At 36.6% G+C, this 25057-nt stretch overlaps 1 protein-coding gene across 2 annotated transcripts in view; it reads left to right on the forward strand.

Annotated features, from left to right (window-relative positions):
* The first annotated feature begins 3302 nt into the window (after nucleotides 1-3302).
* Nucleotides 3303-25057, forward strand: part of TRIO (trio Rho guanine nucleotide exchange factor) — a 485555-nt gene continuing 463800 nt past the window's right edge. For both annotated transcript variants that reach the window (XM_051969858.1, XM_051969859.1), the window contains exon 1: nucleotides 3303-3541. In XM_051969858.1, coding sequence (XP_051825818.1) covers nucleotides 3361-3541 — 181 coding nt within the window. In that variant the 5' untranslated portion in view covers nucleotides 3303-3360. The remainder of the gene's footprint in view (nucleotides 3542-25057) is intronic.

Raw genomic sequence — 25057 nt, forward strand, 5'->3', positions numbered from 1 at the left:
GTTCCCTCTCAGTATTTTTCTTACTTATATTCTATGTTGTCTTATATTTATAGATAGCATTTATATTATACTTTAAGGTTTACAAAGTACATGACAAATATTTCATTTTTTCTTCACAACACAGAAGGTAGATGCAATAATTATCCCTATTTTCCAGTGAAAGAAAGTATGACAGATAGAGGTTGAATGACTTTTGCAGGCCTACACAACAAGTATTCATGAGGTCTTTCTGACAATTAGTCGAGTGTTGTATCCATTGCACCATCTAGATGCCTATATTAAATGTGTGTGTGTGTGTGTATAATCTGTGTGTGTATATGTACATATATATGTATGTTTTATCTCCCCTAAAATATTTTATAGCTCTTATTATTTTTGTATCTGCCCAATTGCCTAACATAGTACCTTGTACATGGCAGACATATTAACTAAATGTTTAATCCTGAGCAGGTCAATTAAACTTTCTGAAACTTAATTTGTTCATTAGTCAAATGGCCAAATAATGCTTGTTCTACTTGCTTCATAGGGTTATTTTAAGGAAAATACTTGATAAAATTTAAAGTTCTATGCTAATGAATTGAAAATAATGATGACAATAATAATGTGTTACCACAGGCATTATTTTATTTGCATTTCAGTGAAATTTTTTTTTGATCAAGATAATTGCCAAAGAAATGAGGAAAATTTTAGGTAATATGAAAAACTATTCTGAATACTCATAAATCTAACCCTGAGCAGCAATTCTGTGCCATGGGTTCTCACAAGATCCTGATAGTTTCAATTTAATTTAAAGTCACCTGGACTATGGAAGCCCTATGATACTAGGTACATTGCTGGGCAAGTTCTGATAGGACCTCTTGTAGAAGGTTTTTTTAGAAGGGTTTGAATGTTCTCTTGTTGAGTGCCCCAAGTCAGATTTTCTGGATGTTATGTGTCAGTCAGTACACAAACAGCATACATCCTACAACATTCCCAAGTACCTCCTAAACCAGATGAAAAATGTAACTGGGAAATAATTTTTTTAAAAATAAAAATACAATACAACATAGCACTAAAATCCAAAAGTATGTCAATATGCTAAGGAGATTTACATATAGATTAGTGACCCCATTTCTATGAGTTTGATACCACTGCTGTGAACCAGTGTGATTTTGGCATTTCTCCCCTTCTTCCTTTTCAGTTGATTCAGGCCCAGGCTCAGTATTCTAGGATTCTATATTCAATCCAATCGAGTTTTTCAATTCAACAAATATTTCTGGCATTCTGAATTAAAAATATCATCTTGTGCATACAAATTTCAATCCTTGTTCTCTATATATATATTCCCTTCATAAATCAATTTTGTGTTGCAGCTTCAATATTCTGTTGAATCTCAAATTTTTATTTTCATTCCTGACTTTGGCTACTTAGAGGACTTTTCTACTTGGAGCTTGAATTGTCACTCAATTGGTCACTCACTGCATCTGTAGAATGAGAGATTTGGATGAGAAGATTCCTTAGTTTCCTCCCAACTCTAATAACCTTAGTCTGAGGCTATATTTTAATGTGTTGAAAGAATTGGTTTTACATATGCATACATCTGCATGTACACCCTCACCAATATCCCAGAAATCTCTATTATATTATTGATCCTTGACCCCCGTCAAGCTAAGGTACCACTAATTCCCTAGTTTTTTATTTCCAATATTGTTCTCCATCCTCATGCTGCCTTTCTATCCTTTTATAAATGACTGTTCATCTAATTAAAGTTTATACTTCTCACCATTATTCTCTGCAATTTGAAACTTTCCCTGCCCTTCCCCCCCCATTAATTCCCTCTTCCCTCTTCTGTTGTCACTTAGCATAGTAATATTTGTAGCTAGACACTGACGCCATAAAAGAAAGATCTTTTTTACAGGGAGATAGAGCCCTCACCTCCCGTTTTCCCCTAGAACCTTCCTATCATCCCTATTAGCTTCTCATCTATTTAGCGGATGGGAGTGGGATGAGGGTGAGGCAAATATGAGAGGGTGGGAAGATCTGACTTCATTTCGATCTGTAAAAAGACGGTGGTGGGGGTGGTAGCAGTAGTGGAAAAGTATTTGGAAGGAAAGGGGATCCACTCTCTAGGGTCCCAGCAGCAGGAAAAAAAAGTCACTTTTCTTCAGTCCTCACGGGGGCAGGAGTGGTCTGCCCTAGGACGAGAGGACCCCCCCCTCTCGAATTTCATTCAAGTGCTTACTCTCTTTGCCATCTGCGGCTCTTACTCCCTTGAACTTGACACCCCAACACTCCATCTCCCACAGGAAAAGGAAGTTGATCCCAGCCCCAAACTTCGACACCCGCTGGGCGTGCGCGTGTCTCCTAGTCTTCTCATTCCAAGCCGTGGGGCAAGCTCAGCTGCCAGTTTCTGACCCCCACTAAAGACTGCAGCTAGAGCTAGAGCGGAGCTCCACCTCTTTGGAGTCAGACTCCACCTCCTCCTCCTCATCTCGGCTCCTCCTACCAGCCGAGTCCAAGCTCCGGTTCCTAGGCGATCTTCGCCGGAAATTCCCGAAGCCCTCCCTCCCCACCTTCCCACCCCCCTTTTCCTTTTACCCTTGTTCTCTCGGCTGTGATTTTCCCCTCCCCCTCCTTCTTCCCCTATTTGAAATCAAGATGGAGGATAGCAGCCGCCACTGGGGTTCCTGATTCCTGAAGAAGTGGCAAATTCCTCCTTCCCCCCTTTCCTGCTATACGAATTGTACCCCTTCCCTTCCCCACCCTTCCCTCCCCTCTCCCCAAGCACCTTTCCCCACCCCCTTTTCCCCTCCCCCTCTGCAATTGTGTGTCTGGAACTGCCGCCTCCTCCCCACGGGCGCCGCTGAGCCCCTGCCGGTCCCCAGCCGGCCCTTCGGTGGAAGGTAGGCTGTCGAGCAGAGCTTGCTGGCTTCGTCTTCCAACGAGCTACGTGCCCTCCATCGGATACACTTATATGTCTCTGTGATCATTGTGGGGAGCAGCCGCCGCCGCCGCCAGCACCAGTCCAGACTCCTGCTTCTTCTCTCTGCTGCCGGTTGCCCAGCTGGCCAGCTGGCCGCCGCTTCTCCACGATCTCCTCCTCCTCTGGCCCCGGGAGAACAACGTTGAGCTGCCTCGGATCACTGCTGTCCCTGCCTCAACAGCTTCGGCCAGGGGTACCCGGGAGCCAAAGCAGGGACTGCAAGAGAAGACCTCGCGCGGGCGGACCTTCCTCCCCGGACCCCGAGACGAGCTCGCTGGGGGGAGGAGGAAGAAAAGGAAGAGGAGGAGGTGGAGGTGGAGGAGGAGGAGGAGGAGGAGGAGGTGGAGAGGGGCGGTAGGGAAGGAGGGGTCTTGCCCGGAGGAGCCGCCACCGCAGCCATGAGCGGCAGCGGTAGCGGCAGCAGCACTAACCCTGCCGCCGCCTCCACCACCTCCTCCTCTTCCTCGGCGACTGCCACCACCAGCACCAGCACGAGCGCCGGCGGCGGAGGCAATGCAGGTGAAGGGGCGGAAGAGGCAGCCAAGGACTTGGCCGACATCACGGCGTTTTTCAGATCTGGTGAGTGAACTTGCTACCCCGGGATTGAGGATCTGGGGAATCCAAGACCACCAAAGGAACCACAACAACTGTAGTGCTGCCATTTGGGGGTGGGAGTGCGTTTATTTGAGTAGAATGTACCCAGATTAACAGAAAAAAGGGTATGAAGTGGCCAGATATGTATGTGTATGGGGTGGGGGGCGGATCAAAATCTTGGAAAAAGGGAAGGTCATGATTGGCAGCTTTGGGACTGTCTGGAGCTAAAAATCTGAATTGAAGGTTTCTTATCTTCCCGGTGCCTAAGAGGCGGCCCCCCTCTTCTCTTCTCCCCTCCCACTCTCTCTTTGGATGGGTGTCGGTGTCCTCCGAGTGGCTCTCCTCTAGTAGAATGCATTGATGTGCAACACACACGTTGCCACTCTTGGAGCCACCCCCTCCTCCCCCAAGGCGATGATGTGATCTTTCCTTAAACGAGCTCCACCCCCACCCCCCTCTCTTTTTCTGGTTGGGAGGGTAGGGAAACATGCCGGCTTCCCACTGGCTCTCAATGAGATTCTCTCATTCTCTCTCATTCTCTCTCATTCTCTCTCTCTCTCTCTCTCATTCTCTCTTTCTCTCATTCTCTCTCTCTCTCTCTCTCTCTCTCTCTCTCTCTCTCTCTCTCTCTCTCTCTCTCTCTATCTTTCTGTCTCTGTCTCTCTCTGTTTCTGTCTCTCATTCTCTCTTTCTCTCATTCTTTCACATTCTCTCTCCCTGCCCCCTCTTCCTCGACCTCCTTTCTCTCCCCATCCCCCTTTCTCCTGTTGGTTTTTCTTCATTCCTCTATCAGGTAAAAGGAGCCAGCTGTACAGCCTTTCTATTGTAATAAGATTTGAGGGGATATATATTGGAGAATAATAAGATCTATCAAATATGCCTTGCATAGAGCAAGTAGGGGGCAAAGTCATCATTAATAAATCTTTTTGACCATTGCTAACTAAGTTTAAAAAAAACCAAGCAAACAAATGTTTCTTTTCTCCTCACACTCCCTAATAAACTAAAGGTGGAATGGCTACTGAGTTGCCACTACTATGAGTGATCATTTTACTGGGTTTTGGAGGTTTTCAACTTTACCATCTCATTTTCTAATGGAAAGTTCTTTCATCAAAGTAGGATAATAATGCATTTTAAAATAGAGATAACTTAAAGGTGACATTTGGAATGTATTCCTTTTACCTTTTTCTTATTAAATAAAAGAAGGTGGTTATGAAATATAGCATATGTCATCTAAAGGAAGTAGTGACTTTACTGATTATCTAGTGGAACATTGATGGCTCACTTGGCAGGCTGTGGACACACATGTCACTGGAAACTGGAACAGCTCTCAGGCCAATATGTGAGAGGATTTTTCCCTAACTCCACATCCTCCCAGAGGCCTCCATACTGAATAGGTCTGGACTGGGGCAAAGTTGATAGGAAGGGGAGGGAACTAAGGGAAATGATAATCTGGTATAGAGTCATGCATATTCCAGAAAAGGCTAAAATCTGAGTAAATCCTGCTGTCTACTCTAAAGCAAACCCAGCCCATTTTGAATTTTAAGACTTCAGAGAAGACACTCTGTGAATAAACATTTTGAATAAATAACTAATAGAACTAGAAGAGACTTTAAAGATCATTTTGTCTAAACCCTATTATTAATGAAGGAGTAAAAATTCAGAGACTTTGAGTGATTTACCTAAAGCTCCACAGAAAGTTACTGATAGCTAGGATTAAAATTCACGTTTCCTGGTTCCCAGTTAAGTTCTTTTCTTCTAATTTATCATGGCTGTTAAATCTTACTATGGGGTGCTGATGGGAAGGAGGAAAGAGGAAGAATAGGTCATATCTTAAAAGTCAAATTGGAATTTGAGGATCAAATTAGAGGTCATATGGTACATTACCTGGTCTAGTTTTACAGAAAAGGAAATTGAGATTCAGTGAGGTTAAGTGATTTGCCTAAGTTTATAAATAGAAAGTAGCTAAGCTGAATTCAAACTGAAGGTCTTTCTGTAATTCTCAAGTTCAATGCTCTTTAAAATTCCTTTAAAATATTTGAATATTCAGTATATGTCATATTACTTACATACAATTATGATTATATTTGAGCTAAATTATGGGTGTGTGTAAGGAACCCATGTGTGGTGGCATTATGTTTTACTGTCTTAACATTTAAATAGCTTTTGGGAAGTGTGCTTTGTTCAGTCCTTTTGTATGACTTTTAGCAGTCAAAATGGAGGAATAAAACTCTGAATCTATCTGCACTAAATGCTCCTGTATTCGTAGTTTTTGTTGTTTCTGTTGCTTTTTAAATGTATGCATGAGTTAGAGAAAGGAAAGAGAGGTATGGACTAACCAAGGATAGAAACTGGGACTGAAAGCAATGGCTTGTTAATACTAATCCAGGCCTACTGAACATTTTAAGAGTAGGGGGGAGATGGGAGACTGAAAAATGAGTTAGCATTTAAAATGTCAACATAACGGTGGGAAAATTCTTCCATGTTTTTTCCCTGGGAATCGATGGAGAGGCAAATGTTGCTAGCAAGTCACGTACAATCGTGGTAGATTTTTAGAAGAGGAACACTTGACAGGCTCCTGCCGTCATGAAAATGGAACCCTCCCTCTTACAGCAGGCCCTTCTCTTGGGACTTTCCTTGTCCTGGTGACTGGAGGGAGAGAGGGAACAGCTGCTCACCTCGAGCCGGCGAGAGCTGCTTGGATTCCCTAGGCATTGGACCGCTTGTTGTGGGGAAGCAGGATGAACCGAGAGTGGGACAGACTGGCAGAAATTGGAATCTTCCCTTACTTGATGTGAAAGGTTGGGGGGAGGTGGAAAACGAGGGAAAATGCTTGTTGCTTGAAGAGACACTAAGCAGCGCGGGTGGATTCTCCAGTGCCCCAACGCCCTGGAATGCTCTGCGCAGCGCAACGCCGCGGTGGGTGGGGGGGGGGGGGGGTCCCCTCTGCCACCGCAGCAGCAGCAGCAGCAGCAAGCAACAGGGGCTGAGGCGCTCGATGTGACTACCGCCCCCCTCCCTGTGCACCCCGCTCCTCCTCCTTCCCACTCCTCCCCAGATCCCGCGCGAGCCTGGCCCTGGCAGCCCCTCCTTCTCCTCCTCCCGTTGCTCCCAGCAGCTCCACTCCCTCTCAATCCCCAGCCGCTCACGCACTCTTCCAAAGAGGAAGAGGAGGAGGAGGAGGAAGAGGAGGAGGAGGGGGGATCTCGAGGGTAGCGGCAGCGGGGTCAGCATAAGCTGTGCTAGTCTGCTCTCGCTTTGGATGCGTTGTTTCAAAGCGAAGAGGAGGCCAGGAAAATGCAGACTCACCGCTGGAAACCCGAAGAAGGAGAACCGGGCGGGCTAGGTCGGTATCGCTATGTCCCTATCTCTAGGCTCTTGCCTCCCTCTCTTCAATATATGTATGTTTGTTTGTGTGTGTGTGTGTGTGTGTGTATGTATGTGTGTAGAGGGGTGGGGGGTGGGGTGGGGGGAGATTCTGATGACGACTTGGGTTTAAGGAAGAAATCGCCGCCAGTGGCTAGAGGTGATGATTGAATTGGTCTCTGAGGACCATAGGAAAGAAAGGAAGGGCAGTTATACAAGGGATGCCTTTTCAAGAAAAGGTTGTTAAAGAAGTGAGGTTTGATGGAGAAGGCTTGGTGGTTTGATGCTAATGTGGGACCGAGCTTACCAGGCAGAGGGGGGGAACCCCTTGCATGAAAGCAGCCAAATGGCAGGAGGTAAGAAGTAGGGGCTTTGCTTTGATCCAGAAAGGCACTTCTAGTCTCAGGAGGCAGATGGCTTCAGGAAAGGAAAGGAATTGATATTTCTCAGTTGACTTTTAAAAGCAAATCCCAAGAGATTTGGTAAAATCAGTTCAGTAATCTGGGTTACAGGGAGCAATTTATTAGGTTTCTTCAGTAGTTCCAGAAAGATAATCAGAGACAGAAGTTATATCTACTGTAGAAGCTACAGATACAGATAACAGAAGATATATGGCGTGTGCCTTTTTTTTTTCTTTTTCAAAGGCAGGATTGTTTGACTCAGGCCAATAGGACAGTTTTTAGAATACATGCTGGCTTTTCAGTGTCAAATTGGATTTGATTTCTCTTCTATTATCCCTTCTGATCTTAGAGGTAAAGTTGAAAGCCGGGTTTTTGCATGCAAAATTTAAGTGAAATGTACAGAAGAATCCTTATAGTTTTTATTAGGTTAATATTTCATTTTTCTTTAGATCAAAAAATGTTTCACTTCACTCTCCTAAGTAAGCTAAATTCTATCCTGCCTTTTTTACCCCACCACTGCCACCTGTCACAGAACAGATTCTGTGTGTTGTATTTAATGGTTGTCCATTAGAAATTCTTTTATGACCCAAAGATGAAATTTGGGGGCTACCAAGAAAAGACTAAATTACAGCTTTACTATAGAGAGTAAGGAGACCAAGTAATTAGGTCTGAATAATCCATAAAAGCAGTGTCTAGGTGACCCCAAAACAATCTGATGCATATTAGGGTTTCTTATTCTGTCTCTTCCTTCGTAGTCTGTCTCTGTGTCTTCATGTCTCTGTCTATCTGTCTCTCTTGTCTCCCTTTTTTGTTCAATCCAATCCCTGAGCTGAACCAGATAATCAACATATTTGCATTCTTCCTGCATTCCCTTGGGGACTAGGTGTATGACTTGGTCCAGGAGCCAAAGTAGGTTTGAGTTACAAGTAGGAAGCCATTGCCCTGTTGCAGTCTGATTTTACATCATTGAAGCTTCTTTGCTCTTCTTTCTTAGTAAAGATAACTCTTAACTCCTTACTAATGACCTAGATCTTTTGATCTAGCATCTAGAAGAGTGGTATCTGACCGAGTTAGAAGAGCTATCAGTTTGTGTTAGAATAACTAGGGGAAATTAGAAGGAAGTGGGGTTTTTTTGGGAAGGGGAGGCACAAATGAGGTGACTCTAATCTGCCATGGAAATCATAGGATCATAGAATTTAGAACTGGAAGGTGTTTTGAAGATCAAACATGAAAGAGGCTGGTAAGCAAGAGATTCAGGGTTGTCTAAATAAATGTTCTTGGCATTCCAGCAGTAAATTGTCATCTGATTTCTGAAGTGCCTTTCTAAGATACAAACACTTGATTGGGGAAAATGGATTCTTGGTGAGGAGTAGTTGTGTGGGGGGTATGTGTGTGTTTTCTAATATTTTCAAGGTCCAAGATTTATAAATTGGTAGTTATAAAAACAGGCTAAAAATAATAATTTCAAGGTTGTGCTCCACCTTCTACCACAGGAACTTTATCTGCCTAGTGAACTCTGCCTCTGGCTCATCCATAATTTTTATACTCTTTCTTTCTCCTATTTTCTCCACCATTCCCTCATCTCAGTTTCTGAACTCCAGGCAATGATCCAGAGTTTTTTTTTTTTTTTTTAAATAGGTAAGAATTCAATAAAATGATGACTTCTTTATTTCAGTTAGGTCAGAGTTTTTGCCACCACTATGGAACTTTTGTGGTTTTTTTTTGTTTTTTGCATTTGTATCTATGCTTTAATTATATTTTACCACCCCCCAAAATTGGTTAAGAATTATTTTTGCTCATCTAATGTTAAGGGAGAAAACCACAAACAAAACAAACAAATCACCATGGGTAGCAGAATAAATCATAAAATGTTATACCTGAAAAATACTTTTAATCTAGTCTTTTTCAGATGAAAAAAACCTATTATCTCAGAAATGATTTGCCCAAAGTTATGTTGCTAATTGGTAGTGGAACCAATATAATGACCCAAATCTAAAGACTCCTCTAACTTAGTACTTTTACCCCACTATATGACACTGCCTCTTATGTCCAGTGATTTGCTTCCATTAATTCTAAACTCCATTGGGACTCATAATTTTTATCGCCAATCTATTTTTGTGATTTATACTTGTGGTAATAAATCAGTTTTTCATGACCTACTATTTAAGCATACAGGACTTTAAAAGGGTGATGTGCTTACGTAAATGCATTATTTTTAACCTGCTAATATGTTTTTAGGTTGGCATCAAAAGAGAGAACAGAAAGGTTTTGTGTCAGTCCTGAAATGTCACTGGGTCACTGCAGCATATTTCTCTTTCCATTGGTTCATGGTCTTGTCACTTGGTTATAGCCCCTGTCCTTCCAAACAAGAATAAAATATGACAAAAATTATTAATTTTATGCTTTTGTTCATAACTTATTCTGAGAATGACACTTTTAGCCACATTTATACTTATAATACCATTTACATAGTCTATCTTAAACTTGCCAAACTTATGAATATGTTTAACCTGTCATCTATGTTAGAGTGATTTCTTTTCTTCCTTTGAGTTGTCACTGTGAATGATCTAATTAGATCTGTTTATATTATGGGAAAAAAATAGTAAACATTTCTTTGTTAACCTCAATATTTTAAGAAAGATACGACAAGATTAGAGGAAAGGTACTTTGATAGGGCAAGCTGTCTTTTATTGAGATGGCACAATTTCACTCAATTTAAAGAAAAGGGAAGTATCATCCAAAAATAATCCTATAAATGACTTTTTAAAAAATAAATAACTTTTAAGAAAACAAAGTAAAGCAACTTACTGCTTATTGAAAGAAACTTAATTGAAACCTTTTAAACTGTTCTATTGACATGGAATATTATTTTGCCTCCACCAGATGAGATAATATCTGTAAACCACTTAGCAAAGTGCCTGGCACATAGTGGGATCTATATAAATACTTATTCCCTCCCTGCTCCTATCACATAATTTAACTACTCATAGGTAGTGAATCCGATAAGATAGTGGTGACAAAGAATATTGTAATAGAAAATAAAATATATTCTACGTCATATAGTAAAATTCTGTAAATCAGAAGATGCTTTTAAACTTATTAGTGAATTATTTTTATGGTTTTTGATAGTGAAAGATATATTTTATTATCATATCTGGACTGTTTATTTCTATTATTGTGTTATGTTTACAAGTTTTACACTTAGAAAATGGGATTTTATTTGTTATTATTGTCAGGACAATCATCAAATTACTAATCAGTAGCCATACTTTATGGCCTAATAAAGTTTCTTCTGTTAATGGGAATTCCTCCCCCCCAAAAAAAAATTGAAATGTTTAAATAAATATCCTTTAAGAGCTGATATGGTGAATTAATTTTTTTTATTTATTATAAGTTAATTGCTTTTATGAGCCACTCTTTAGAATCAAAGCCATTAAATATGAGAAATGATTTTTTATATTATAGAAAACAAATCAATTTGAAAGATACTCCACCTTTTATAGGTTTAACACAGAAGAGTGTTTTGTGGAATTGTACTCTTTATCTCCTATCAGACTGAATCTTGATAAACTTAGCTGACTGGGATAGATAAATTATTTAATTAAAATATTGCAAAGTTAGAAAATTGCGTAAAGGGACAAGAGCCCATGGTATACTCCAATCCCTTCATCTTATGCCTATGAAAACTGAGGCTCAGAGATCTAAATCTGGTTAGTTGCTAATGGTCATTTTAACAGTAGGGGGAGAGTCAGCATTTAAACTCAGTCTCTCTCAGTCCAAATCCAGTGAATTTCCCAGTTTTTGAAAATGGTAGGACTTAACACACCAGTCATTTTTATATAACTGACCCTGGGTTCATATCCTAGCAATGATGCGTAGGTCTGTAGTGTCATCTTAATCAAGAACAGCCCAATATTTTACTTTCAATGAATGCTTGTTGCCTGATTCTAGGACTTAATTTCCTTTTGTTTGTTTCCTTCTATCCTATAATCTATTGCACTAGAGTTGTTTTATGGTGAAATAAAGGAGATTGAGTCTCAATAAAAAATTTTTACCAACAGTAGCTTACATGGCTAAGGCAGGAGAAAGAACACTGGCTAGCATGTATTGTCCTAAACAATGTGGGTTGGTAGTCTCTTAGGCTATTGCTCTAAAGGAAAAGGAAAAATAAAAAGTTGAGAGAGAAAAAAATGTCAGATTCAACTAACATTTATATAGTATTTCCCCTCTTTTCTTATCTTTTCTCATCTTCAATAAGGTAGTGAAACAACCTGACTCTAAAATCCTTTGACTTGGACTTGAGACACCTATAGAACAGGATGGAGAGAGCTTAGCAGTCACCTCTCAGGATTGTATTGGGAATTACAAACTTGTAAATGCTGTATAAATGCTAACTATTCAGGCACAATAATTCATTCTGCTCTTTTAGTAACATTTCCTCTATTATTGACTTTTTATTCAACATAGCATCTGACAGCCACAGATTTTATTTCACTCATGAAATTAGTTAAATAGAAACTAAAGTAACAGAATAAAGTTTTTAAGTTTTCCTCTTTTTGAGGGTGATCAGTAGTCTTAAATACAGTTCATTCTTAATTATAGATAATCTTATTCTTAAGTTTATTCTGAAGTTAAAATCTGCTAAAATATTTTTTGTGTTTCTTTCTAATTTCATAGTATTACTGCCTCCAAAATGTGTATGCTGAAAAGAATTCATAATTATTTTGATTCATAATTGCTATTCATAACCTAAATTCATAATTATTGCCCCTTTAAGAAGTTTTGAGAGAATGTAAACTATGTATTAATCTGAAAATTAAAAAAAGCAATTTCCATGGAACAGTTTTGGAGATATTAGAGGAGACAAAACAAGGAAAATGGACAGTTTTTCAACGTTACTTTAGTCTTCACAAATCATTATTTGAACAAGTGATTTTTCAGATGAGTTAAACATATTCAAATCTAAGTATAAATATACATTACAAAGCCTCCTCTGATGGCTCTATGGTTCTGTGACTCTTAATATAACATCAATCAGTTTTGACTACCTGGTTGTTTTGATTACTCATGCCTGTGTTCTTTTTCAATTAATAAGGACAGTAGAGAGAGTATATTAGAAAAAAGATTTATATTGAGCAAAATTCCACTTTGTTTGGTGATAAATGAGTAAATTTCTGGAACCTACATTGCTGTAAATAATCTTAACCATAAAGATTTGGGTCTGCAATAATGGTTTCTAGATTCAGATTGTTTTGTGTTGGCTGTGACTAGGTGAATGAACTGTGCTTTAGTTTTCTTGGCATTAAGTGCAGATATGAAATTCATGTAATTTTTCCCCAGTAAGCATTCTCTTCCTGGGAGGAACAGTTATCCATGTAGGACAGGCATTCTGATAGTCTTTATTGATCTTCTCTAAGAATTTTGCTTTTCTCTTGTTTCAGGGTTGAAATAAAGGCATTTTGGTTTTAACATTTTAACTTTTTCTAGATTAAGAAAATGTATACAAAGTATCTTCATTGGTTTTCCTATTTATTCTAACTGGATTGAAGATCAAAATAATACCAAATCTGATAGCTTCAAATGTAGCAAAAGTGATAGATGAATCCTGATTATAGTTTTTATACTAATGTATGATATGAGTTCATTTTGTTATAGAATTTAGAGTTGCAAGGACCTCTAGATGTCATCTAGTTCAATCACTTATACCATGCAAAAGTTCCTTTTACAGAAATTCTGAAAATCAATCTGTTCTCAGTCTAAAGACTCTTGGCACCTGGGAATTTCATATTGTAAAAGACAGCCAGCCTATTTCATCCTTGGACAGCTCCATTGGCTAAGATGTGACACCTCCTCCAGGAAGCCTGTATAGCTCTTTGGAATTGTTAGTGCTCTCTTCCTGAGCTCTCAGAAATTACTTCACATATTCTTTAAATTTAATTGTATATGCGTCCCCAGCAGAACTTAAGATCCCTTAAGCTGGGGTTTATTATACTATCCCATTCCATTCCTTAGTGCCTAACAAAGGAGGATATAGAAGCATATTGGAGCAGTTTAATCACTTTTTTAAATTAAATAATTGAATGTCTAGAAAGCTACTCCCTGTGTAGAGCTGAAACTTCTTTTAACATTAGATCTTTTGACCTTTAACCTTACCTTTTTGTCTTTTATACCTGAGCAGAACAATTTTTCCTCTTTTTGTCAGATTATATCCCTTTGGATGTAAATAGATAGAGATCAGATGCTACTACTACTACTACTACTGCTGCTGCTGCTGCTGCTGCTACTACTATTACTGCACAAACACACACACACACACATACACACACACACATATACACACATGTATATATTGATTGGTTTCTTCATTCCCCAAGAGTACCTAGTTTATCTCCTGTTTTGAGGATTAATGCATAAGCCTTAAAATGTATTGTTTCAAACTTGACTTAAACAATGTGACAGACCATAGACAGGAATGCATTCATTAGGATTTGGGGGGGGGGGGATTTATATTTGAAAGTGTAGCACTTGAGAATTTGAGGGGGAGGGGTTAGAGTTTTTGCTGTATACATTTTTTTTTCCTTAGGGGAATAATATTTGTATCTTGGGTCAGTCAGTTGTCAAGAATCATAGAATTGTAATGTCATAAACTTAACAGATAAAAACTTATCTATTTTTATGTCATCAAATTCATTATGAATGATGTGAATATTTAATGTGCTTAAAATATTGACTGCCATTGTACATTTTTTGTACAATGTACATGTTATGTACATTTTTGTGAAAGAGGGTAGAATGGAGAGTGATCATGAAATAGTGTATATGTAAAATTGATATCTAGTTGTTTATGTTTAATTCTCAGTTTAATAATCATTGGGACATTCACAAACTATGGAGAGAGATGTGTTGATTAAAGAAATGATATTTACCTTGGAAAATTTAATTTGTTCTGATTTGCCTGTTCTCCTGTACATTCGTTTATATTTTTATTGCTAACTGTGTAAAACTTTGAAGATGTACATTTTTTAAAAGTTTATTTTTCTTTAGATCAGTTTATTTAACTTTTCAAATGTTTAAGGTAAAATGTGTAATAGCTTTGACAGTTATTTTGAAATTGTATACAACTGTTAGAAACAAGGTTTTGCTTGACTGGAATAGTGGCATAAACATGTACATTTCAACAAACATTCTTAATAAGAATCTTTAAAGTTGAAGTTGCATTTGGCATTTTAGTAACCAAATAAGTGAGACACATTTTACAACATAATTTGTAATAGAATTAAAATATATATATCTTCATCCATAAAATGGCCACTTTACTAAAATATGTCCTGGAGAATTTTCACCAATCCTTACTACTGTTAATGTACATTATAAAAAGGAATATAATGGCTTTAAATAAATAGGGCAGCATGATGATAGAATGAATTAAATTTTTATTTTAGAACTGTTCTTAGATTCTTTTTTTTTTTTAAATAACTTTTTATTGATAGAACCCATGCCAGGGTAATTTTTTACAGCATTATTCCTTGCATTCACTTCTGTTCCGATTTTTCCCCTCCCTCCTTCCACCCCCTCCCCTAGATGGCAAGCAGTCCTTTACATGTTGAATAGGTTACAGTATATCCTAGATACAATATATGTGTGCAGAACCGAACAGTTTTCTTGTTGCACAGGGAGAATTGAATTCAGAAGGTATAAATAACCTGGGAAGAAAAACAAAAATGCAAGCAGTTTATATTCATTTCCCAGTATTCTTTCTTTGGGTGTAGCTGCTTCTATCCATCTTTGATCAATTAAAGCTCTCTTTATCGAAGAGATCCACTTCCATCAGAATACATCCTCAAACAGTATCGTTGTTGAGGTATAGAATGATCTCCTGGTTCTGCTCGTTTCACTTGGCATCAGTTCATGTAAGTCTTGCCAGTCCTCTCTGTATTCATCCTGCTCGTCATTGCTTACAAAACAATAATATTCCATAACATTCATATACCACAATTTACTCAACCATTCTCCAATTGATGGGCATCCTTTCATTTTCCAGCTTCTAGCCACTACAAATAGGGCGCCACAAACATTTTGGCACATACAGGTCCCTTTCCTTTCTTTAGTATCTCTTTGGGGTATAAGCCCAGTAGAAACACTGCTGGATCAAAGGGTATGCACAGTTTGATAACTTTTTGAGCATGAACTGTTCTTACATTCAATCTTATTTGAGCTTGTCCTAATTTCTTATAGGTCCTAGAGAATAAGATTGTATTAATATGATGACTTTTATGCAATTCTTTTCTTTTATATATCAATTCAGTTAGCTAAAATGCACTGTTATGTTATTTTTAACAAAGACAATTTCCTTATAGTGAATAGTTTAAGTGAAGGATTTCATTGTGGATTTCTAAAATATAAGCATTTAGTTGAATTTCTCCAGAATATTTAAAACAGAAATCTGGTTTCTAACTAATTTTGTGGAATTTGTTTAGGTTAATTGCTTTACTTTGGTGAATCAGTGATCTAGTGGTATCAATCTACAAACATGTATTAAGTGCCACTAGTTTCCAATGATTATGCTAGAACATGGAGACACAAGAGACAAAAATGAATCTGATCATGCTTTCAAAGAATTTATCTTCTGTTGATATGCACACATCTACATATATTCATATGTATGTATGTGTGTGTGTATATATATATATATATATATATATATATATATATATATATACACATACCTCATATGTATATAGTCCCAAAACTCTTAAGAGGAGTTTTGAGATTTAACAGCTTAAAACTCCCCTAAGACTTAAGACACACCACATGTGTGTGCATATACATGTACATGTATATGTATGTATTTTAAGATACAGAATGATTAGGTGCACAGCAGTACTGGAAACTGCTGGAAAAGTCCTCATGTATAATACAGTCTTTGAGTTGAATCTTGAAGGATCCTGGAGAATCTAAGGAGTGTATTCTAGGCATAAGGAATAAACAGTGCAAAAGCAAAGAAAGATAAGTAAACTGCCATATTTAAGCAAGAGAAAGACCAAGTTTCATTGAATGTAGAATGTGTGAAACAAAATAATATACAATTAAATTGGCAAGGTAATTTATGATCAAATTGTGAAGCATTTTAAATGCCAAACAGGTGTATATATTTATATATTCTAGAGTTAATATTTTATTGAGGAGAATGACATGATTAGACTTTAACTTTTGCAAAATCAGTCTGGCAGTTGTTTTTTAGAGGATGTATTAGAGTGATGGAAGATTTGAAATAGAGAAGTCAATTACAAGATTATTTCAATAGACTATGCTGCTGAGAATAACAATGTTAATAATAATAGCAGTTAACATTTATATAGCACTTACTATGTGTAAAGCTTTACAATTATTATCCAATTTGGCCATCACAACAACCCTAGAAGGTAGGTGCTATTATTATCCCCAGTTTTCAGATGAAGAAATGGAGGCAAGCAGAGATAAAATAACTTGCCCAGACATACAGTTAATACATATCTGAGGTCAAATTTGAACACAGGTACTCTATCCATTTCACCACCCAGTCGATCATTTGAGAATAGTGATGAGGGCCAGAACTTGTGTGGGTGGAGGGAAGGGAATAGATAAAAGTTATTGTGGACAAGATAGTGAGTGTTCTTCTCTATGATTAGATTACAATCCATCCTTAGCTTTTCACTTCACTTTTGATCATATTATCTTATAAAAACCAAGTAACCAACCAACCAAACACAAAAAAATCAGGAAGACCCTTTAATATGCTTCTGCTAGGTCCCTTGATATTTCTTAGGCTTAGTTATTCTTTGCTTTCTCTGTATAAGTCCAGCCCATATGTTTTGTTTCCCTCCCAGATATACATCACTTTTTAATCTTTCAATAATGATGATGATTATAAAGCATTAAGATACAGTGGAAAGAAAATTGTATGTTGCATGAGGCATCCATGTCTTGTCATTCCCTAGCTATGTGACCTGGGGCTAATCTTTCAGAGAATCAGTTACTTCATCTGTAAAATGGGGTTAATGCTTGCACTAGCTATCTCATAGGATTGTTATGAGAATAAAATGAGATGATTATATGTAAAGACACTTTTTAATCATAAATCACTACAAAAATACAAGCAATTGTTTATTTTAGTAGTACTAGTTGTGTAATAGCTAAATGCTATTGTTAATGGTTGATGGTTAATGACAGAATAGTTCACACTATTTTATAACTCAATGTCCTAGAAAACTGTGAAGGGTGTGTGTGTGGGTGTGTGATTTTGGCTAATCTTTTTCCTTCTGAAGAAATAAAATCAAATTATCAAATATTTCATATGACATATTGAAACATGATAGTTCTATTGCCAGTAGAACTGAGTGAGTATAGGAAAAAAAGAAAGGAATAAGCGTTTATTAACCACTTATTATGTTCTACTCTCTTAAACTCTTTACAAATATTATTCATGGGATCATAGTGTTTTGTGCTTTCAATCTTCTTTCTTCTCATTCTTGTCCTTCATTTTTTTTTGATGCAATATAAACCTTTGTATGGGAATAACCACGAATTATTTCTACAAGGTCTGCTTCTGGGTTTGTAAGATATGATAAAGCTAGCGTCTTGTGGTGGTAACCAGATCTTATTTGTCAAATGGGTTATTAAAAAAAAAAAAGACCATAATGAAATTCAATATAAATAAAAAAGGAGGGAACCTATGGGGTAACTGATTTATCAAGGATCTACAGTTTAAAGGGAACTTAGAAATGATATAGTTTGATCCCCTAATTTTACAAATGAGGAAACAAAGGACAAAATGGGTAAAGTGACTTGTTTAAGGTCACTTAGAAGTAGTATCAGGTTTTAGATCCAAGTACCTTGTCTCCAAATCTAATACTCTTTCCACTAGATTTTCCTCCTGATGTTAGTTATTTACTCTCAATCTCTTATATTTCTTAATTAATAATTCCCTTATGGGTAGACTAATAAAATTTTTGCCTTATTTGTGGAGGTGAAAGTTTAACTGGAAAGGGACATTAACATTGTCTAAAGACATTTCCTTCCCATCTCCAGGCACATACAATGTAATCAATCAACCAGAAAACATTATTAAAGCATTATCTATGCTACAGGCACTCTTCTTAGTAATCAAAATTTAAAAAGTACCTACTTTCAAGGACTTTATAATCTAACTAGGAAGACATATACATGCTTATTTTAAATCAGTCAATAAATATTTCTTAAACAACCACTATGTGCTTAAACATTGTGCTTATAAGTATAGATATAATATCAATAAGATAATTTTTTTGGAAGAGGAAGTGACTGGTGGGATCAGGAAAGGCCTTTTATAATAGACATTGATTGGATTCGCTGAAAAAGGCTAGGCATCCCAAGTAGTATAGATTAAGGAATGAACATTTAGGACTGGGAAACTGCTTCTGCAAAAGCACAGATATAGGTAAGATTATCAGAAAGTAGATATAAAGTTTCAAAGAATTTTAAACACATCTAATCTAATCTCCTTTTCCAAATGAGGAAACGAGGCTGTTAGGAGATTTAGGCAACTCACTAGAGGCCTGATTATGATTGTTTTGTAATTCTGACAACAGGATCTGTTATTATGTATGTATCTTTCTATTTACACCTTAGTGTACAAAAAATGTAATACATTAAGATTATGGAGTGATCTTAATACAATGAAAAGTGGATTCCATCATCTTGGTTATAAATTCCATGCTATTCCAAGGAAAACTGTACTGAGTAAAATGAAGCATTATTTCCTCACCACCACCCAGGATTCCAAGGTATAGCAAATATTTCTCCTCATATTAAGAGCCCTATAATTTGTTGTTTTATGTCTTCTCTCTTCTTACCTCATTAAAAATTATTCTACTTTTAACTTAACCATAGACATTTCTTTCAAATTGAGGCATGTTGGATTTTCACTAGCTTGCTCCCACCTGCCTCAAATTCTTGGTAAAAATTTGCTGGTTGAAATGTCAGCCCTCTAGTTTTTTGGCTGCTTTAACTTGGACTTTAGCATGGCAAAGACAATTTCCTTTATTATAATTGGGGGTTGGAGGGCTAGACAGGGATGCTGTCAGAGAAACTATTTTACACATTGTAAAATATCTTGAACTTTACTTTTTCTCCATTGTGCAAAAGAAAAAGCAGGGAGGGGGAAGCTGGGTCATTGATGGTGACAAATAGTCTCAATTCCCATTTTAGAAAGGTGGGAAAATCATGAGTTTCCATTCCAAAATCTTTAAAAGTCAAAAAAATTTAATAATTAAGTGAAATATTTTTGACAGGGATTACATAGGAAAAAGAGAAAGAAATCAAGTGAAGAGAAGCTGTCAAGCCTTGTTTTTAAGACAGTTTAACACTGGGTGGAGAGGCTCTTAAGTCTGCTCTCTTCTTAGCTGTTATTCATTACAATGCTCCTGTATTTGATGTAATGCTGTGGTTGTGAGAAAGGTTATTTCCTATTTGGTATTTTTTCTACATTGGAATAATTGAAACTTGTTGCTCTCTTCTTGAAAGATAAATGATTTGATTTATGTAAAGCATCTTTCAGAGCACTACATAACTATACTAGCTATGATAGAACTCATGTATGGTCAGTATGGCTTGTCTTTTAAATAGTTTTTCTAGTAGTGGAGATGGATTTTCATTGATCTCACTTTCTCATCTAGTCCCCATTGTAACCAGTGTTAGCAAGGGTGCAATCTCCTACTTTCTTTGCTATTTTCTTTTTAATATCAGTTTCTATGTACAAGGATGATTTTTGGCATTTTGAGAAGAAGAGGAAGGCTAGCCACTATCATGTCACTATAATATCGGTAATATTTTGAAAGGTGGTCATTATATAAGCAGAAAGTATTATTTTGATTTAAGAATTTTCAAATTCCAATTTTACTTGGCTTATACAAATTTTTTTTCCTAAAATTTACTCTTAAAAATATTGCTTTTGGGGTCAGCTAGGTGGTGCTGAAGTCTGGAGAACCTGAGTTCAAATCTGCATACCTCCCCCCCCCCCCCCACTCCTCCCCTCCCCCCCAACATATATTTGTTTGTCTTTTTTGACTTCATGTATTGAAGTTTGAAAGAATTAAGAAAATATCATTGATACTGACCTCATCTTTACTGTGAGAAATGCTCAGGTGGTTTTTAAAAATAATTTACTTAGACATCTTTGAAATTAAATTACAACCAGTAACTAGGTCACATGACTAAAATCTATATTGTTATTTTTTTTGCCTGAGAAATATTTTTTATTTTATTTTTTAAAAGTTTTTTATTTTTGAAATATATGCATAGATAGTTTTAAACTTTCACCCCTGAAAAATCTTATGTTCCCAAATTTTTTTCTCCTTTCATTCCTCCTATCCCTCCCTCAGGCAGCAAGCTATCCAGTATATGTTAAACATATGCAATTCCCATATATATTTGTACAATTATGCTGCACAGGAAAAATCAGATCAAAAAGGAAAAAAATGAAAAAAAAAAAAACGAAATCAAGCAAACAACAACAACAAAATGAAAATATTATATTGTGATTCACACTCAGTCCTCACAGTCCTTTATCTGGGTACAGATGGCTCTCTCCCTCACAAGATCACTGGAACCGGCCTTTGAATCATCTGGCTGTTGAAAAGAGCCACATCCATCAGAATTGATCATTTTATAATCTTCTTGTTGCTGAGAATGATCTCCTGGTTCTGCTCATTTCACTTAGCATCAGTTCATGTAAGTCTCTCCAGGACTCCCTGAAATCATTTTGTTGATCATTTTTTATAGAACAATAATATTCTATAAGATTCATATACCATAACTTGTTCAGCCATTCTCCAACTGATGGTCATACACTCAGTTTTCAGTTCTTTGCCACTACAAAAAGGGCTGCCACAAATATTTTTGTATATATGGGTCCTTTTCCCCTTTTTATGATCTCTTTGAGATAGACCCACAAGAGGCACTGCTGGATCAAACTTGTTTGATAGCCCTTTGGGCATAGTTCATTATTGTTCTCCAGAATGGTTGGATCAGTTCACAACTCCACCAACAATATATTAATGTCCCAGTTATCCCACATCCCCATCAGCATTCATCTTTATTCCTTCCTGCCATTTTAGTCAATCTGAGAGATGTGTAGTGGTACCTCAGAGTTGTCTTATTTTACATTTTTCTGATCAATAGTGGTTAGAGCATTTTTTCATTTGACTAGAAATGGTTTCATTTTTTCATGTAAAAATTGTCTTTTCATATCTTTTGATCATTTATCAATTGGAGGCGAATGACTTATATTCTTATAAATTTGAGTTAGTTATCTATATATCTTAGAAATGACAACTTGGATGTAAAATTTTTTCCCCCAGTTCACTGCTTCCCTTTTAATCTTGTCTACATTGGTTTTGTTTGTATAAAAGCTTTTTAGTGTAATGTAATCTAAATTATCCATTTTTTCATTCCATAATACACTCTAGTTCTTCTTTGGCCATAGATCCCTTTTTTTCTACACAGATCTGAGAGGTAGACTTATCCTATCTAATAATTTGCTTATTGTATCACTCTTTATGTCTAAATCACGAACCCATTTTGACTTTATCTTGGAATAGGGTGGTAGGTGTGGGACATTACCTAGTTTCTGCCATACTAATTTCCAGTTTTTCCAGCAATTTTTGTCAAATAATGAGTTCTTATTCCAGAAGCTGGGATCTTTGGATTCATCAAACACTAAATTACTATAGTCATTGATTATTATAGTCACTGATTGACCATTCTTTTTCTTAGTACCAAATGGTTTTGATGACTTCTACTTTATAATGTATTTTAGGTCTGATACAGCTCATACTGTTAATTTAGTTGCAGTTTGGCTGTATGGGTTTTCTTTGTGTGTGTTTATTTTTTTTGTTCATTTTTATTATCTATTTGGTTATCATTCAAAAATATTGTAGCACTACAACAAATTGTCATTATTGTTAGTTCCTATTTAATTTAATATTAAATTGAAATTCATATCTGTAATCAAGTGTTCTCAACTATTCTTTTGATTATTATATTGCCTATCAGTTACCAAAACAGAATAAATGAAGTCATGCTCTGTGACTTCCCAGAGGTATATTTAACATAAGAACTGTTAGGCCACATTAGTATCTTACTTTTGATAGTTATAACCAAGAAGAAGTTTACCTAGAAAAATGCCAGTCAATTTGAAAAATATTTATTAAGTGCCTACTATTTGTGAGGTACTGGGGATGGGAAAATGTCGGGGGGAGGGGAGGAGAGGAGGATGTGTTTTCTGCTCTTCAAGAAATTTATAGTCTTTTCAAAAGGCATATGTAATGAATGATAGTCTAATCACAACTTTTATAAATGTCATAATTATTATGAGAAAAAGCATATATTATACATCTTCTAAATTAATTACTTGGCTTAAAGGGACTTGGAAAAAGTTCAGTGAATAATAATTCATGACATATCTATGTCATTTCTCTCTCCCTCCTTTTTTCTCTGCCTTTTCGGTTTTAGACATATATACAGACACACACATGATATATGAATGCAGAATGAATATGAAGGGGGGGTTACTTACAATTTATTTTTTTAGGTGTTCATTAATGTTCCAATTCAATGTAGGAGACAAACTGATTATATGTGTTGGAATATTTAAGATATCAATGTCTCTAAAAACAGTTTTTGCATGAATAGTTGTTGGTTCACCTGGAACTACCTCAAGTAGATTTAATATTGCTTCATTTTTACTTCAGTGCTCTTTTGGATTTCTAGGAAGTATCTTTGTGGCTGTTTAGTTCCCCAAACTATAGACTCACCAGTAAGAACTAAAATAGTGCATTTTTCCTTTGCAAGAATAAGATATAGTTTTGATCATTGAGATCACAAGGTCATTTGCTTTTTCATCTTTTCTCTATAATATGCCTTTCTAAAAGGGCATTTTGCTGAGGAAAAGGATTTACAGTTAGCTTCCTAACTGTCAGGTTTTCTTGGTTTAGATTTTTTCATAGTTTAGAAAGCAGAGGGAAGCTGAACAGAATAGGTAACATATGTCAGCTTGTACAAAGTTGAATCATTCAATTCTAGAAGCATAGTGTAGTTGTAGGAAACCAGTGACTGGAAGCCAGTAATTTCTCCTCCCCCCACTAATCAACAAAGGATTCTGATAAATTGTCCTTAAATTTAGTAATATATCCAACTTTGGGAAAAAAATGGTGGCTGTACCTGAATATTTGTTAATTGTGTTCAGAGTTACTGTAGGCCCTTCTAGAAATTTATAAAGAAAAGGATAGGCATTCCTTCTCTATAATTTGTAATGTATTGTTTGGCAAGTGAGCCTAGCTGAGACTTTAGTACCTAAGAGTATAAAGGGGGTTTTAAAGATAAACCCCAACTTCCTATGCTTGGTGGTTAAATAAAAATATCTCACTTTTTTCTTTTATTTTAGCCAAGTTTTTCTAACTAGTAGCTTCTTTCTATTCTTGAGCAGAGAAGGAAACTCTAAACTATCTTGAAGGATTTGAACATAGAAATGGAACACATGAAATCACAGAATCCAAATGAGAATTTTATTCAATTTGCATAAAATAGCAAGTGCTTCACAGCAGAAATTTTCATTGTGTCTACTTTAAAATTGGGATGACACATCATATGAAATTATTTTAACTAAACTTAAAAAGAAACCTCTCAGAAATAAAGAAAATTTGATTGGCTCTGGGAGTTGATTCAACCTGCAGCCTTTGAATTCAATGAACTACTAAAGAGATGTTCTTTTCAATGTTTTGGACTCTTTCCTGTGATTATCAAAAAGATCACTTAAAATGAATTCACATTTTAACTAATGTGTAGAATTCCTCAAAGGGGACCAAAGATGTACCAGGTGAAATAGAATTTATCTCCTGCTGATTAGTGACCTTTATTATTATTATTATTATGTTTGGTCTGTCATCTTTGTTTCTCTATTTCAAATGCTTAGTCTAAAATTGCTTAGCATTTGAAGTGGTTTTCATCTTCAAAGCACTTTGTAGGCATTATTTAATCTACATAATGGTATGTAATGAGTAGGTTGTTTATCCTTTTAAGCACCATCAATATGACAGATACAGGAATACAGGATAGAGGATAAAATATATGCACATATATGTATATCTATCACGCATATAACTAACATGTGTAAACACATCTATGCTGCCCTCTTCCTTCCTTCCTTCTTCCTTCTTCCTTCCTTCCTTCCTTCCTTCCTTCCTTCCTTCTTCCTTCCTTCCTTCCTTCCTTCTTCCTTCCTTCCTTCCTTCCTTCCTTCCTTCCTTCCTTCCTTCTTCCTTCCTTCCTTCTTCCTTCCTTCCTTCCTTCCTTCCTTCCTTCCTTCTTTCTTTTCTTCTGAGGCAATTGGGGTTAAGTGACTTGCCTAAGATCACACAGCTAGGAAGTGTTAAGTGTCTCAGATCATATTTGAACTCAGGTGCTCCTCACTTTAGGGCTGGTGCTCTATCCACTGAACCATCTAGCTGCCCCTATCCTGCCTCTTTTCAAAGAAACAAAATGAATAAACATTCTCTGCTTAAGCCTTTTAAAAAGTATATGAAATGGGAGTGGAGTGTAAAGAACTAAGTATTGTTATTTAAAGATAGTGTTTCTTTAGATCTGTTGCTAAGATTCTTGTAGAAGGGAAAGTTCTTGAGGACAGGGACGGTTTTCCTTTCTGTGTTTGAATCCCCAGTAAATA

This window comes from Antechinus flavipes, chromosome 1 (assembly GCF_016432865.1).
Source record: "Antechinus flavipes isolate AdamAnt ecotype Samford, QLD, Australia chromosome 1, AdamAnt_v2, whole genome shotgun sequence".
NCBI classification, from domain to species: domain Eukaryota; kingdom Metazoa; phylum Chordata; class Mammalia; order Dasyuromorphia; family Dasyuridae; genus Antechinus; species Antechinus flavipes.